The sequence below is a fragment of the Neoarius graeffei genome, chromosome 7 (assembly GCF_027579695.1).
Source record: "Neoarius graeffei isolate fNeoGra1 chromosome 7, fNeoGra1.pri, whole genome shotgun sequence".
Lineage (NCBI taxonomy): Eukaryota > Metazoa > Chordata > Actinopteri > Siluriformes > Ariidae > Neoarius > Neoarius graeffei.
In genome coordinates this window covers 71,934,175-71,947,673 of record NC_083575.1, presented here as the reverse complement: position 1 = coordinate 71,947,673, position 13,499 = coordinate 71,934,175, and the positions used below count along the sequence as shown (strand labels likewise).

At 43.6% G+C, this 13,499-nt stretch overlaps 2 protein-coding genes across 3 annotated transcripts in view; one reads left to right on the top strand and one right to left on the bottom strand.

Moving 5' to 3' along the window:
- Nucleotides 1–2,294, top strand: part of vwa11 (von Willebrand factor A domain containing 11) — a 30,940-nt gene extending 28,646 nt beyond the window's left edge. Inside the window, exon 17 of the mRNA XM_060926357.1 lies at nucleotides 1,828–2,294. Coding sequence (XP_060782340.1) covers nucleotides 1,828–2,223 — 396 coding nt within the window. The 3' untranslated portion in view covers nucleotides 2,224–2,294. The remainder of the gene's footprint in view (nucleotides 1–1,827) is intronic.
- The window catches only part of LOC132889645 (zinc finger protein ZFAT), a 29,757-nt gene that overhangs the window by 5,950 nt on the left and 10,308 nt on the right, over nucleotides 1–13,499 (bottom strand). The window contains exons 3-4 of one of the 2 annotated variants that reach the window (XM_060926355.1): nucleotides 9,519–9,630; nucleotides 6,553–9,388 (exon numbers count right to left, since the gene is read on the bottom strand). The exons of the other annotated variant lie outside the window; for it this stretch is intronic. Of the exons in view, the coding sequence (XP_060782338.1) occupies nucleotides 6,996–9,388; nucleotides 9,519–9,630 (2,505 nt within the window). The 3' untranslated portion in view covers nucleotides 6,553–6,995. Of the gene's footprint in view, nucleotides 1–6,552; nucleotides 9,389–9,518; nucleotides 9,631–13,499 lie in introns of those variants that run through there. 2 annotated transcript variants of the gene reach the window in all.

Below are 13,499 nucleotides of genomic sequence, written 5' to 3'. Positions count from 1 at the left end.
TTACATAATAAAGCAGGTCTTCATTATTTTGGTTTATTTCCAACAGTTTTTGGTTGTGGACACCTGGGGGCAGTAGTGGGCACAGGTAAAAGGGGAATACATAATTAAGTTCTGTTTGTTTGCTTATGTGGAATAAAAATAATTAATTTTTCATTGTATCTAAGAATACCTGAATGTAACAATGTAAGGTGTAGTGTCAAACAGCTTACCTGGTTGCTTAGAGTGTGGTGTGTGCTTTGCTTGTGCTTGCCGGTGCCTCTGCTGCTTGCTGCTCTTGGCTAAACAAATACATAGGAGGACATGTAACTGATATAACTGGGCACATACAGGAGTATGTACTACACTACACTACTTCATTTAATTCACCAAAACCTTACCTAATCTTCCATTTATATTTGGTGTTTTTCTTTGCTGCTGCTATGAGTCCTGGCTGATTTTCAATGAATGTCTTGAACTCAGTACAGGACAACTGAAAGTTTAGCCTGACTTGAAGCTCAGCCTTCACCATTGCAACAGAGAGTCTGTTTCTTTTATCAGTCCAAGCATCCTCCATTGCCCCTTTTCCACCAAAGCAGTTCCAGGTCTGGTTCGGGGCCAGTGCTTAGTTTGGAACCGGGTTTTCTGTTTCCACTGACAAAGAACTGGCTCTGGGGCCAGAAAAACCGGTTCCAGGCTAGCACCAACTCTCTGCTGGGCCAGAGGAAAGAACCGCTTACGTCAGCGGGGGGGGCGGAGTTGTTAAGACCAACAACAATAACAAGGCCGCGAAAGATCGCCATTTTTAAGCGACGAGAAGCAGCAGCTGTACAAACGCGAAGTCAGCCATCATCATTATTATTGTTGTTGTTGCTGCTGCTTCTTCCGTGTTGTTTTTGCTTTGATATTCGCGCCAAGGTTTATGCAAACGTAGCGCCGTAACTGACGTATACAGCGACGTAAGTGACGTATACAGCGACGTAATGACGTGGCTCCGCTTAGCACGGCGAGCTCGGAAAAGCAAACTGGTTCTCAGCTGGCTCGCAAGTTGAAATACACATTTTGCCCATTATGTACAAAAAACCGGGACATTCAGTGTCCCGGATTTTTTTTTTTTTTTTCCGGGACAGACCATGAAAATCTGGGACAATCAGGAAAAACCGGGACAGGTGGCAACACTAACTGAAAGAGAAGATGCTACCATCACTCCGTGCCCTTGGTCGTCGTGCACTTTTCCAACATGACTAAACACACATCTAAGGCCACTGTTGGATTTCTGAAGAAGAACAGGGTGAAAGTAATTCAGTGGCCAAGTATGTCTCCTGATCTGAACCCAATCGAACACCTATGGGGAATTCTGAAGAGACAAGTTGAGCATCACTCTCCATCCAGCATCCAGTCACTAAAAGAGGTCATTGTTGAAGAATGGAAAAAGATTGATGCTGCAAAATGTCGCCAACTTGTTCATTCCATGCCTAGAAGACTTGGTGCTGTCATTAAAAATCATGGAGGCCATACAAAGTACTAGATGTAGTAGTTTTTTGTGGGGTGTACTCATTTTTGCACCACCCTCATTTGAGTAAAACTGAAAAATGTGTAATCTAAGTTATATTATTGATCTTACTTTCACATTATATGTTAAACAGATGTTATATTAAACTTTGTCTTGTCAACATTTTGGAAATTGTTTGTGTTCATTGAGATATTGTTTAAAATGTTACTTTTCAAAGGGGGTGGACTCATTTACGCTGAGCACTGTAACTTCTACCAAGATTTGATTTCTCATGGGGCCGGAGTGAGCGACGCCGTCATTGACAGTCTCATTCATCTTTTTTTCTTTGTTCTGAACAGGTGATTGACTTTACTTCTCCAAAGTGTGAGATTGTTGGTGTAAGTCAGCACTGTCACAGTCTTTCTAACTGCTCCCAGTCAAACTGGGCCCTATCTGTCAACATCACCGATGGCAGTGGTTCTGGTATTGAACGTGTCTCCACCCAACAAGGGACTGGCAACTTCTCCTACGAGACTGTGGTGGAGGGGGGTATAACCGTCATGATGGGTTACTACAAAGCCTCCTGCTGCTCACCTGATGTAACTGTGACTGCTGTTGATAAGGAGGGAAATGTCGGGAAATGCACCTACACTGTCCAGAAGAGCGGAGGGGTTTCCCTCAGTCTGTCTCTGCCTCTATGGGTCTGTCTGCTGGTTTCAACCCTGAGCATAATGCGTGATGTGCTTCCGTTGTAATGAAAAATAAAGGAATATTAAAGTCCTGGTGCAACCACATGAAAATTTTCCCCGATGTAATAAAAATGACTAATAGCATAGTATTTAGTGTTAAATGTGAGTAATTCACTATCATATTCCTCTAAAAAATTATTTTAAATCAGCTACAGTTCATAAACTTGCCTGCAATACATTTGTAGTTAAACCATGTTTAAAATTTGTTTACAGAGTTATAAATAATTAAGGCACTTACTGTTCATGATCTTGTGTTCATTATCACCTGAGAATCGCAAAAGTGAAATAAAAGTGTTTAAAAGTGTGGTGTTTTTTTTTTAAATCACTTTTCCTATTGCCTCTTAGCCCTTTTTAGGTTAACTTTCTTCCATTCCACAACAGTACATACATCAGCCACCAGGAGGAACCTGGTGATACCAAAGGAGATCTGTTTGCATAAATGTTTTTCATTCTGTCATTATCATTCATCCTCCATAACTGCGCTTGCTTTGTCAGGGTCATGGCAGATCCAGCGCCCTTACTGGGAGCACTGGTAGTGTGAGGCAGGAATAGACCCTGGGACTCTAATCCATCCGAGATCATGTTTTTATTCTTTCTTGCTTGTTAGTTATACCGTAGCTTCAAATTAATATAAAAATGTCTTTTGATTCTTTTCCGGCAAAGATATTCAATATACTAAAATCTTTAAATATTCTAGAATTTCAGGTGCAAAGACATGCAGATTTCGATAAAATACCCAGCCACTGAGGTTGCACAAGTCATTGCATACTTAATGCTGGCCCCAAGTCTGGATAGACTGGCGAGCGTTGCGTCAGGAAGGGCATCCGGTGTAAAAACCTATGCCAAATCAAATATGTGGATCATGATGGCCCGCTGTGGCGACCCATAATGGGAGCAGCCAAAAGAAGAAGAAGATTCTAGAATCTCAAGCAGTAAATAGCCACCCATATCTTATTCAACTATTAAATGAATTTGAACTGAGGATCTGTTTAGCGAGTTTTATCTATACTCTGCTTCTGCTTCCATGTGTATAAATATGCATAAATAGAATTGAATTTAATTGCCTTTATTGTCATTGTAAATGTCTCATCTCATTCTCATCTCATTATCTCCAGCCGCTTTATCCTGTTCTACAGGGTCGCAGGCAAGCTGGAGCCTATCCCAGCTGACTACGGGCGAAAGGCGGAGTACACCCTGGACAAGTCGCCAGGTCATCACAGGGCTGACACATAGATACAGACAACCATTCACACTCACATTCACACCTACGGTCAATTTAGAGTCACCAGTTAACCTAACCTGCATGTCTTTGGGCTGTGGGGGAAACCGGAGCACCCGGAGGAAACCCACATGGACACAGGGAGAACATGCAAACTCCGCACAGAAAGGCCCTCGCTGGCCACGGGGCTCGAACCCGGACCTTCTTGCTGTGAGGCGACAGCGCTAACCACTACACCACCGTGCCGCCCATTGTAAATGTCTCATCTCATCTCATTATCTCTAGCCGCTTTATCCTTCTACAGGGTCGCAGGCAAGCTGGAGCCTATCCCAGCTGACTACGGGCGAAAGGCGGGGTACACCCTGGACAAGTCGCCAGGTCATCACAGGGCTGACACATAGATACAGACAACCATTCACACTCACATTCACACCTACGGTCAATTTAGAGTCACCAGTTAACCTAACCTGCATGTCTTTGGACTGTGGGGGAAACCGGAGCACCCGGAGGAAACCCACGCGGACACGGGGAGAACATGCAAACTCCGCACAGAAAGGCCCTCGCCGGCCCCGGGGCTCGAACCCAGGACCTTCTTGCTGTGAGGCGACAGCGCTAACCACTACACCACCGTGCCGCCCCCATTGTAAATGTATACAACAAAATTAAAATTGCCACTCTATGGTGCAAACATAGAAACACAGGACACTGAAGGCAAAAAAAGACATAAAATGAGAATTGTGATACTAGAAATTGAATTAAATAATCTGTTTAAAAATAAAGTGCAGGTACATAGCAGCATGAATGAATTACATACTTATTTGTGCTTGTTATTATTTAAAGTGCAAATTGCTTTTGGGGGGAAAAAAAACTGCCTCTGAATCTGAAGGTGTGTCCTTTGGCCGACCTAACAATGCCTGCCAGAGGGTAACAGTTCAAAGCAGTGACGGCCAGGGTGGATGGAGTTGTTGAGGTAGCGTGGAGTGACGATGTCTTCCAGAGAAGGGCGTGAGCAGCCTGTTATTTTCTCTGCTGACTTCACCACTCTCTGGAGCGCTTTCTTATCTGCAGCAAAGCAGCCTGCGTACCATACCATGATGCAGTAGGTTAGTAGGCTCTCTATGGTCACCTGGTAAAAGGCCACCAGCAGCTTCATACATCACAGGGTAAAAAATTTGATGACACCCGACCATCATGACTTTCTTTGCGTGTTGAACATCTTGTTCACTTTGCTGTTGTGATAACCTGCACTCATCTGTGAAGGCTTTCCACTAGATTTTGGAACATGGCTGTGGGGATTTGTGCTCATTCAGCCCCAAGAGCATTAGTGAGGTCAGGTACTCATGTTAAGTGAGGAGGCCTTTAACTTTGCTTCCAATTTTGTGGTAAAAGTTTGGGGAAGAACCACATACATGTGATGGCCAGCTGTCCACAAACTTTTGGCCATATAGTGTATGTCAAAGGCTACGTATATAAAATAAATGATCGTTTCCTGATTTGATGCAACGCATTTTGGTATCACTTTGCAAATATTATTTGTGGCTCTCCTGTGCACCAGTACACAGTTGCGATTTCCTCTAATCACCTGCTACTTGCTTTTGGCCAGTTGGTGGATACTGGGTTCACAGACAGTTTGAGTTTGCATACCATCTCATTTACAAGTCAATTTGAATAAAGACATCTGCCAAATGGGCTCATGTAAACATTGAAACTGTCAGCAGGATACAAAGACATGAAATAGCTACAATTTTTTTTTTACAAATATATTTATGAGATTTCATTCATAAGAGATTTTTGTTTGCCCATGGGGGCAGCCATGGTCTGAAGGGTTCAGGAAGCAGCCTTGGGCCCAAAGGGTTGCCGCAGGAAAAATGTGAGGGGAGTTGAGTGAATGAACAGCACTTTCCCTTCCCTCTGTATCATGGCTGAAGTGTCCTTGAACAAGGCACCTAACTCCCAACTGCTTCCCGGGTGCTGTAGCATAGCTACCGACTACTCTGGGTATGTATGTATGTGCATGTGCTCATTGCTCACTTATGTGTGCATGCCTGTGTTCAGTGCTTCAAATGGATTAAATGCAGAGGCGGAATTTTGCTGTGCTTGTGTACATGTGACAAATAAAGGCTTTTTCTCATTTACTGTTTTTCTGCTCTTAGGAGGTGTGGATTTTGAGAACATTCTCCATAGCAATTTAAATAATACTCTGACAGTCTCGATGTGCATCCGAGTTAAATCTGAAATTAAGTGCTCAATCTAGAAAGCACAGAGCCGAAAGTATTAGGTCACAGGTTGTTTTTCAAAAAAAAAAAATCCATCCATTATCCATAACCGCTTATCCTGTACAGGGTCGCAGGCAAGCTGGAGCCTATCCCAGCTGACTATGGGCGAGAGGCGGGGTACACCCTGGACAAGTCGCCAAATCATTGCAGGGCTGACACAGAGACAAACAACCATTCACACTCGCATTCAGGGCGGCACGGTGGTGTAGTGGTTAGCGCTGTCGCCTCACAGCAAGAAGGTCCTGGGTTCGAGCCCCGGGGCCGGCGAGGGTCTTTCTGTGTGGAGTTTGCATGTTGTCCGCGTGGGTTTCCTCCGGGTGCTCCGGTTTCCCCCACAGTCCAAAGACATGCAGGTTAGGTTAACTGGTGACTCTAAATTGACCGTAGGTGTGAATGGTTGTCTGTGTCTATGTGTCAGCCCTGTGATGACCTGGCGACTTGTCCAGGGTGTACCCCGCCTTTTGCCCGTAGTCAGCTGGGATAGGCTCCAGCTTGCCTGCGACCCTGTAGAAGGATAAAGCGGCTTGAGATAATGAGATGAGACATTCGCATTCACACCTACAGTCAATTTAGAGCCACCGATTAGCCTAACCTGCATGTCTTTGGACTTTGGGGGAAACCGGAGCACCCGGAGGAAACCCACGCAGACACGGGGAGAACATGCAAACTCCGCACAGAAAGGCCTTCATTAGCCACTGGGCTCGAACCCAGAACCTTCTTGCTGTGAGGCGAGAGTGCTAACCACTACATCACCTTGCCACCCATGCACACATAAATAAGTCAAGCAAGTTTAAACTTTATGAGAAGCTGCTTTTACAAAATAAAGCATGACACTTATCAACTGTTTCACATTTTATTTGGTTTTGTTGCCATATATCAAAATCAACTTCATAAATCAGTGTAACAGCACTATTTTCATTTTCACAGTAAACTGTTTAACCTGAGTTCCTCAAAGGTTTAGCCCATGGGTATTATTTAAAAAAAAAAAAGTAAAAATAAATAGCACAGAAACATTACACTTATAATCCCCTGGAATTAAAAATGACAATGATACCGGATACATTTTCACAAAAATCATCACAAACTTACTAAAATGATTTTTTTTTAAAAAGTACTACAATAAAAAGTTAAATGCTACCAAGTCAGACAAAAAAAATTATTATACAGCAGTTGATGCTAAAAATGACAATTTTTGACAAATAAAACAAGATAAGCTTTGTGTTCATATAACTATTTGGTGATAGTTTCTCCTCACAAGTTATTATGTACATACTATGAACTTTCTATTTTGGTTTCACGACCACATGTTGAGTGTTGATGTGTTTCTTGAGGTGTGCTGACTGTGTGAAACGCTTACCACACTCTTTGCATTCAAAGGGCTTCTCCCCGGTGTGGATACGCTTATGTCTCTTAAAATTACCCAAATCCACAAAGCCTTTCTCACAATGGGGACAAACGTAGCGTTTCTCCCCCCGGTGTCCCTGCATGTGCATGTTCAATGCAACTCTATGCTTGAACGTCTTTCCGCATTGATTACAAAAAAATGGTTTCTCCCCTGTATGCATGCGCATGTGAGTTGCCCGGTCTGCTTTGGCCAAGAACTTCTTGCCACAAACCTTACAGGGGAAGGGCCTATCTCCAGAGTGGATGAGTTTGTGTTTGGTCAGGGTAAACTGGTAAACGAAACTCCTGCCGCACTCCTCACACTTATAGCCTTTCTCCTCTGCATGGACTTTGACATGGCGGTTGAGGCCTCGCACACTAGGGAAGGCCTTACCACATTGGGAGCAGTTATATGGCCTCTCACCTCTATGAAGCCTCATGTGATTCTCCAGCGAAGACGCATTGCTGAGAATCCTGCCACATTCAGAGCACTCTGTCTTCTTTTCCAGCACTTTTCGTGCAGGTTTTTGTAATATGGTTTGTGCAGGAGCGCTTAACGCTGACTGGGTTAATACATTAGACAAATCAGATGGTTCCCACATTTGGCAGGTTGTATCACATCCCTCTTTCTGCTTATTCATGTCATTGTCCATTTGTAAATCCTTGACCATGTTCATCCTGAACGTCTGTTGTTCTTTTGTAGAATCTGGTACTATAAAGTTTGGCCCGGGCTTGGAAAGAACCGTATAATGCTGTATTGGTCCAGGTATAACTGCAGGCCTACTACATTCACTGTTCTCTGTGTGGCCTTCATTCTGCATTTCCACCGTGATGGATTCACTTTCACAATTTGTGGATTCATGAGTAGCAAGAGGGGGATATCTCTGCATATGTTCCTCAAAGTTATTAACTGTAGACATTGGAATCTCCACAGGCATTGTAGGTCCTCTCTTGGATACATTTCCATGATTGGAGGCTGCCGCTTGCTGTTCCTTCAAAGTAAGAAGAGGTGCAAGCTGCAAAGGTTGCCCAGATGATTGGGAATGGATCATAGATGTGGTTTCTTGCTGGTTTAATACAACAGGTGAGTGGAAAGACATGGGAGGCAAGGGCTGAAGCAAATCTGATGTGTTATCAGGTGTCTGGAAAAACTGGTCTGAAGATGAACAAAGTGGATCAGACAGAATGTCATAGTGGGATGTGGAATGCTCGAGTGGAGAGGGAACATTGGTCTGGGAAATCGAACTTGGAGGAACAGAAGGCTTCATTGACTGAAGTGGGATGAAAGGTGGTGCAAATGATGCATGAGTCAAAGGATAAAATGGCTGGGTTGATGGGGTCAGATCATGATGGGACACAGAAGGAAGATGGCCTTGTAGATTTAAACTTTGCGAGTTTGGTGGAAGTATGTCATTTGATTGAACAAGTACTTGAGATGGTACATGGGTTGCTGGAATTGAAAGGTGGATGGGTTGAACAGGGACTTGGGTGGGTGTAATTGGGACCTGGTTTGGTGAAGGTGGAATCTGAGATACTGAAGTAGGAATCTGTCCTTGTGCTATAGTATGCTGGTCTGGAGGAAAAGGAGCCTGGAGCCGAGGACTTGGAAAATGGCCTAACTGTGTCATGTTCTGGGCTGGAGTTATCACAGTTTGAGGGTGAGAGACTGAAGGCTTTGAGGTTTGACTGGAAGACTCAGTTAACAATGTCACCGATTTGCTGACTGAGAATCTTTTGTCTGTGAGTGTAACCAGGGTTTGTAATACCTGATCAGAAGGGCAAGATTCTGTAACTGGGTTCTGGTTTTGAGGGAGAGGGGGCGTAACCAGTTTAGGGCCAAACGGTGCCACTGTAGCTGAATGTTGGATATTTTGAACAATCTGCGGGGATGGAGGTACACTAAGTTGAATGGTTGCCTGAATGGACTCGTCCATTTGGACAGATGGTGCTGCTTGCTGGGCTCTATGGGTTGACATGTGACCTAGTCTGTTAGACAGGACTGCTGGGGTAGATACACTAACTGGAGGAAGTGGCTGGGTTGGATTACCAGACAGGCCTGACAAGTCTGACTTTTTAGCTGATGAAGACTTTTTTTGTCTTTCTGTATCATGCTGCAAAGATGAACATCCAATAACTCTAGACATACTTTCAGTCTGGGTAACACTGCTACTTGATGAGGCCACTCTATAATTACAGGAAACAGTGGTCTCAGGTGATGACGCGTTAGTGGTCGATATTTCTTTTTGGGTTCCTGAGCTTCTGCTCACTGTTTGCATTGCTGAGGGGATCAAAACTGTGGACATGCAGAAAAATAAATGCAAAGCAGTGTTAGGTGGAAGAAATGGGAAAGACAGAAGCAGAAGTGGTAATGACATAGGAAAGGTCTTGTGCAACACTGTCCAGTTTTACAGGAACTAGCCCACCTTTTTCCATCGTGTTTTTAAAGGGTTCTTTACGAACCAATATAGGCTCAGCACCCTCTTGCTTCAGTAAGAAGTATCCTGGGGCATATTCATCACAGTCCATTTCCTGAGGCTAAGGAAAAAATAAAAATCGCAAAAGTAATTTTTCTTTTTACTTTCTGCCAGTTTTTTAGGTACATCAAACCCTGCATCCACGCAGATGTGGTCATTTCATCAGGAAAACTGAACAAAAAAGCACTTTGTAGTTATATGCAATTAATTACTGCTGTATTTTTAGACAATTAGACCAGTTTTAATCACCTCAATGTGACTGCTGGGTTGAGAAAAGGGTACACCAACCAAAAAACATTGTTCATGTGATCTGAAGGACCCAGGGAACTCTTCACACATATTGTGCACTGGAAAAAGCTAAGCGGTCACATCTAACTCTTTACCTCTATGCTGTAACCACAAGCTTGGCAAGTCTAGTGAAGGGGCAAGTAAGAGAACAAGCACACAAAACCATGCACTCTATCGTCAAATTCACTGCTGGAGTAAAATAACATCTGGCCAGTGACGGTCTTATGGTGGTGCCTGTTCCTTGAGTGAGGGAGCAGAGGAACTGAAAGTTACTGTAAAGCAGCCAGTAACTACAAACTGAAAAACTGCTCCTATAGAGACTTTGCACCATCACGTGACCCCATAGCAACAGTAACTACGCTGCCATGACAGGGGGCACGCTTGTAGTGCTTCATTCAGCCGAGTTAGTTGTTATTGATCAGGTTTTGCTGCGTTTTTGGATGTCAAACGGAGAGGTCAAAAACCCTATGATATGCTCACTTCATTTCCACAAAGGTAAGAATTCAAAAAAAAAAAGCTCACAACTACAGGAAGGTGCTCATTCTTATCCAGTGACATGAACGTGAGCAACATAGCGGCTTGGCATCACCTAACCTTTACTGAGACTTAAAAAGTGCATTTGCATTCAGGGATCCTTTGGAGCGTGTTGTGCGCATGCTTGGGACCCAGTCGTGATGGGAAACACCTGATGCTGATTTGAGCACAATCAACATGTGCATATACACTACCGTTCAAAAGTTTGGGGTCACTTTGAAATGTCCTTATTTTTGAAAGAAAAGCACTGTTCTTTTCAATGAAGATCACTTTAAACTAATCAGAAATCCACTCTATACATTGCTAATGTGGTAAATGACTATTCTAGCTAAATTCTACTAAATGTCTGGTTTTTGGTGCAATATCTCCATAGGTGTATAGAGGCCCATTTCCAGCAACTCTCACTCCGGTGTTCTAATGGTACAATGTGTTTGCTCGTTGCCTCAGAAGGCTAATGGATGATTAGAAAACCCTTGTACAATCATGTTAGCACAGCTGAAAACAGTTTAGCTCTTTAGAGAAGCTATAAAACTGACCTTCCTTTGAGCAGATTGAGTTTCTGGAGCATCACATTTGTGGGGTCGATTAAATGCTCAAAATGGCCAGAAAAATGTCTTGACTATATTTTCTATTCATTTTACAACTTATGGTGGTAAATAAAAGTGTGACTTTTCATGGAAAACACAAAATTGTCTGGGTGACCCCAAACTTTTGAACGGTAGTGTAAGTACACTGTTTTCACAGAGACTTTCGCTGTGTCCGAAATCGCTCACTCGTTCACTACTCCCTACTTCTTACATAGGGAATTACTATATAGAGGACTATATAGTGGGCGGCACGGTGGTGTAGTGGTTAGCGCTGTCGCCTCACAGCAAGAAGGTCCTGGGTTCGAGCCCCGGGGCCGGCGAGGGCCCTTCTGTGCGGAGTTTGCATGTTCTCCCCGTGTCCGCGTGGGTTTCCTCCGGGTGCTCCGGTTTCCCCCACAGTCCAAAGACATGCAGGTTAGGTTAACTGGTGACTCTAAATTGACCGTAGGTGTGAATGTGAGTGTGAATGGTTGTCTGTGTCTATGTGTCAGCCCTGTGATGACCTGGCGACTTGTCCAGGGTGTACCCCGCCTTTCGCCCATAGTCAGCTGGGATAGGCTCCAGCTTGCCTGCGACCCTGTAGAAGGATAAAGCGGCTAGAGATAATGTGATGTGTGTGTGTGTGAGGACTATATAGTGAGCTCATTGGTAAAATGAAAAACCGCTTTCGGACACTACTCCATCGTGCTGGTATTCATTACTGTCGCACAATCAAAACGTGCCAGATCAGTCAGCTGGTGGGTTTTCAAAATAATAAATGCATGCATGTATTTTTGTGATAAATACATATTATACTGAGCGTATTTCCCACATTAATCAATACAAAGTACCTGCATCTTTCAGTTCTTCTAAATCAAGGCTGAATACTTTCTTCTTTGCCGCTGCCTTTTATTAAATCAAATTTGAGACTTTTAATTTGATTTCTTTCAGCGCGACCGCAATGCATGATGGGATATATGGATTTGGTTAGTGACCATCGGTTGTACACTACTGTTCATGATGCATTGTGGGATACTTTGAGCGCACTATATAGGGTGTAAATAATCCTCACTAAGGTTTCGGATAGCACTACAAAATGGCGTCCTCACTATATAGTGTCCTATATAGTGAGTAGGGAGCGATTTCGAACACAGGGTTTGTGAAGTATTCTGTCAGGTATGTGGCGGTAGGCAGATCTAAATGCAGGAAAAGTGTTTATTAGCAGGTGTGATATTTACAAAAACGAAACGGAAAGCAGAGTCATAAACATGGCTATACAACAGAGCTGAGAAGAGCAGCTGACCAAAAAAGGAAAAGGTTACTACCGGGCCTAAAGAGGCCACTGGGGAGACACCCCCATTTCAAGCTGAGAAAATGTTGTATTTTCAAGGGCTGAAAGATGCATTTTCCTGGCATCTAGCATGGTGAATTTCATCTCACTGCATACCCCCAAATCCTGTCAGTAATCCTGTCTACTTAGTATGTACATAAGACTACGTCAGCATCAAATTCCTCTTGTGCCTCATCAACTTTAATCTGTGCAATCTATCTGAACATTTGAGCTGGAATTTAGTTCCCTAGCACCCAGGAGCATACCATCTGGTTATATGTTTCAATCAAAGTGGAATCCTGTCTGCTTAGAATAAACAATACCAGACTACATCAGCACCAAGAGGGGGAGAGTATTGTCCCCAAAATGTATGCAAGGTAGGGGTCGACCGATAATCGGCCTGGCCGATATATCGGGCCGATATTCTGCAATTTTAGGGTTATCGGTATCGGCCATACTTTCCACCGATATGCCGATAACATGCCTTTTTGCAGCCATTTCGTTCCTAACGCGACTGTCACTGCACGTCCTTTCCTGCACTCGCCTCTGAGTTCAAGAACACGGTCCCGCCCACCACAACATCTGATTTGTTTGGCACAAGAGATATAGCCAATCGACACGTGTACCTAAATGCTGTGAACTGTTTCAAGACGGCCGTACGGGCACTCGGGCAGAAGCGGCACAAGGGATACAGCCAATCAACACGCGTAGCTAAACGCTGTGAACTGTTTCAAGGCGGCCGTATGGGCACTCGGGCAGAAGCAGATCCCACTTCAAGGTAAGGACACGCTGCTTTTGCCGCAATAAGTCACAAACACACAAGTTGCAAAAGCACAACATCATTATATGTTTACATTCTTCATCTACTACTCGTTAAAATTGTCCATTTGCATCTGTGTAGCCAGGCAAACTTAGCTTACGGAAGGAAGCACTTGAATTAGCCTACAACCAACTTGTCTCGCTGAAACTACATGTAATGCTTCCTTCACTACAATATAATCCTCCTAAATTGGGAATATTAGGCTTGGGCATTAAAAGCATTAGAATGTAGATGGTTACTTCTTAAGTTGTTACATAATAGGGAGTGATAGCCTACTTTATGTTTGATTTTACTTTTTAAAAAATGCTGCAGGCAGCTCCCTACACTTGATTTGTTATTTAAAAACTACTTGAAGTTGGTAAGTCTTACTTAGTTCTTAGTGTAAAAGAATC